This window comes from Mastomys coucha, unplaced genomic scaffold, assembly GCF_008632895.1.
Source record: "Mastomys coucha isolate ucsf_1 unplaced genomic scaffold, UCSF_Mcou_1 pScaffold4, whole genome shotgun sequence".
Lineage (NCBI taxonomy): Eukaryota > Metazoa > Chordata > Mammalia > Rodentia > Muridae > Mastomys > Mastomys coucha.
The window spans coordinates 16,300,546-16,303,578 of record NW_022196910.1 but is presented as its reverse complement, the minus strand read 5'-3'; the positions used below and the strand labels follow the sequence as shown (position 1 = coordinate 16,303,578).

Here is a 3,033-nt window from a genome sequence, read left to right as displayed (position 1 = left end):
CTCTCTCTCTCTCTCTCACACACACACACACACACACACACACACACATACACACATACACACACACAGAGTTTTTGGTCTTTATGGTTTGGAGGAACAGCAGTTGGGAAAGGTACGGCTTCACTGCAGTGGGCATTCTGCTGTTACTGGTGTTTAACTTCTCTTTTTCGAAAGAGAGCTGGCATCGCATGTCCAAGTTTTGAAATGAAGAGATCAAAGTATATGTTCATTTCATAATTAAGTTGCAGATATGGGGTCATATGGCTCTTAGCTTGGCTGTGTTGTCTTTTGGTGTTTCTGCACTGGTTTCTAAAGTGAAATCTAACAGAAGTTGCTCTCGCGGTTTCTGTCCAGTCTAGCTTACTTTATTTGCTGTCACAGACTCTGTGCCTTGGCACATCTTGCTGAGTGCTCATCTCTGCCAATTGCCCTTTCTTTCAAAGATTTTTAACCATGAGTTGTTTGGTGCCCTTGCTGAAGAAAAGGAAGTAAAGCAGATTCTGTCTAAAGTCATGGAGGCTCGGAGGAGCAAGAGTTACGATTCTTATGAAATCCTGGGCAAGTTTGTGGGAAAACAGCAAGTTACGAAACTTATTCTTCCATTAAAAGAGGTAAGGACCTGAGTGAGACCCGGAGCAGCCAGATTTACAGTACTTCAGTTCCTGAGAGTCCTGCAGTGTGGGCACTGTCCGTGAACGAGACTGCGATTGCCTTTTGTGCTAAAGGAGCAAACAAGTACTGTTTGCATGCTGGGTCGCAGCCTTGCCTGAGGTGCTGTGACCAGGGACTCACGGTCCCTAGAACAGACACGGTGTGAGAGGAAAGGCAGCAAGAGGTGGAGTGTGAGTGAACAGACATCTGTGACTTTACACAACTGCCATGGTGCCAAACGAAGAATGCTGCCATTAAATGTTCTAAACATGGGTGCTGCCTGTTTAAGAGCACTGACTGCTCTACCCAAGGATCTAGGTTCAATTCCCAGCATCCACATGGTGGCTCACAGCCATCTGTAACTGCATTTCCAAGGTATCTGACACCTTCTGGCCTCTTGAAGCAAAACACTCATACACATAAAGTAAAAATAAATGAGAATATTCTAAACACTGTTACAGGTAGAAACTTGAGGCTTGGGACTGGAGGGGACTAGAAAGAGACATCATTACAGCAGCTAGGGATCTAGTTCTAGACCATTCTGATCCAAAGCGGACTTTCCACTGTTTCCTTTGCCTCACAGAGAACAGGAGCTCCAGTTTACTTACTGTCTTACTGTTGGCCCTGCCCGTATAAGTGATAAGCATTCAATAATGTTAACAGTTCGTGTTATATAGCTTCATATACTAAAACTAGACGCCGGGCAGTGGTGGCGCACGCCTTTAATGCGGCACTTGGGATGCAAAAGCAGGCAGATTTCTGAGTTCAAGGCCAGCCAAGGCTACACAGAGAAACCCTGTCTCGAAAAACAAAAAAGCAAACAAAAAAAAACTAGAGCCAAAAGTGCTATCTACTATAACAAGTTGCTCTTCCTTCCAGGTGTCTTGGTGGTAGGTAACCCTGTTCTAGAGTGCACGTCGTTTGATCTGTGTAGCTTGAGGTGGAAAGGGTCTCCTGCAATGAGATGCTAAGGATCTTGCCGAAGTTGATGATGGTCCCAAGTTCCTATTGAGTCCCTTTGAGTTTGTCCTGAAACCTGGCCATTACAGCCCTTAATTTACATGCTTTCTTTTAAATAGCAATTGTGCGTTTTAATTGCTGGGGAGTGGGTGGGTGCATGAGGTGGGCCGGCCCATCACCTCCATCAGTGTGCTTGTCAGATGGCACCTGCAGCATTTGCCCTAAGCTGGCTCACCAACAGGAAAGGAAGTCATAGGAGTGGAGGCATAGAAACTGTTCACGGTGATTGTCTCTAAAGTGGAGGCTGTTCTTACCTCAAAGAAAATACAAGATTTTATACTCTTTATTATTCTAAAGGCAGCTGTGAATGAGGACAACATGAATTTGTACATGGTAACAAAGTAACAAAATATAGTAGCAGAAGAAACAAGGTCATAAATCAAGGCATTTTAAAAATACATTGTGGAAACATTGGGTAGATCAATTCCAATAGAGAGTAGAGCATCTCTGTCATAATCCCGTGATGTTATCTGAAGACATTCCGAGCCTTGGTGAAAGCGGAAGTCTGTATATTCCCACAAAGCTTTACTGGATAGCCACAGAATGTTAGGTCAAACACAGGTGCACAATAAATGACCATTTATGGGGCTCAAGATAGCCTGAAATACTTTGTTTCAGGGCCTGCACCATTGTAGCTCTCCACAGTCCTGGGGTTTAATCAGTCAGCCCTGAAGACTCTTTTCTTTTGGCAACTTCAGTTCACAAGTTCACAGTAACTTTGTATGTCATAGCTACTTGAAGAGGCAGTACTATACTTTTTTTTTTTTTAATTAGAAAAAGAACGCACTAGAAAGCAAATATGTGGAAGAGCTATACAGCAAATGAAAGCATGGCTCTTCTACAGCATGCCATTCTCTGTTTGCCTTTTTAGATCCTACAGAACACCACGAGTTTAAAACTTGCCCGGAAAGTTCACGAAACCTTACGCCGAATTATAGCAGGATTAATTGTGAATCCAGACATGACAGCAGATGCTCTTCTGCTGCTCAGTTACGGTTTGGTCAGTGAAAATCTGCCACTGCTAACAGAAAAGGAAAAGTAAGTTTGGGGAAAATTTCAAGTTAAAGCACCGGCTTTTGAGCCCTTCACTCAGCATCTCTTCAGTGTGCTAATTTAATAATCTGATACAGTGTACAACAAAAATTAAGCTGAGCACATCAATGGATGTCTGTTAATCCCAGTGCTTGGGAAGCAGAGGCAGGAGGATTGTGAATTTGCAGCCAGCCTAGTTTAGATAGCAAAATTCTTCTTAACTTGTTGCTGTTTGGGCTGAGAACTTTCCAAGTTCTTCCAAGTTCCACTTTAACATAAGATGGGGGTGGGGGTCCTGGGTAGTGGTGCACACCTTTAGTCCCAACACTA

General features: G+C 43.6%; 1 protein-coding gene across 1 annotated transcript in view; it reads left to right on the top strand.

The window, feature by feature from the left end:
- The window catches only part of Utp20 (UTP20 small subunit processome component), an 84,435-nt gene that overhangs the window by 64,288 nt on the left and 17,114 nt on the right, over nucleotides 1-3,033 (top strand). The window contains exons 45-46 of the mRNA XM_031350413.1: nucleotides 444-611; nucleotides 2,543-2,709. Of these exons, the coding sequence (XP_031206273.1) occupies nucleotides 444-611; nucleotides 2,543-2,709 (335 nt within the window). The remainder of the gene's footprint in view (nucleotides 1-443; nucleotides 612-2,542; nucleotides 2,710-3,033) is intronic.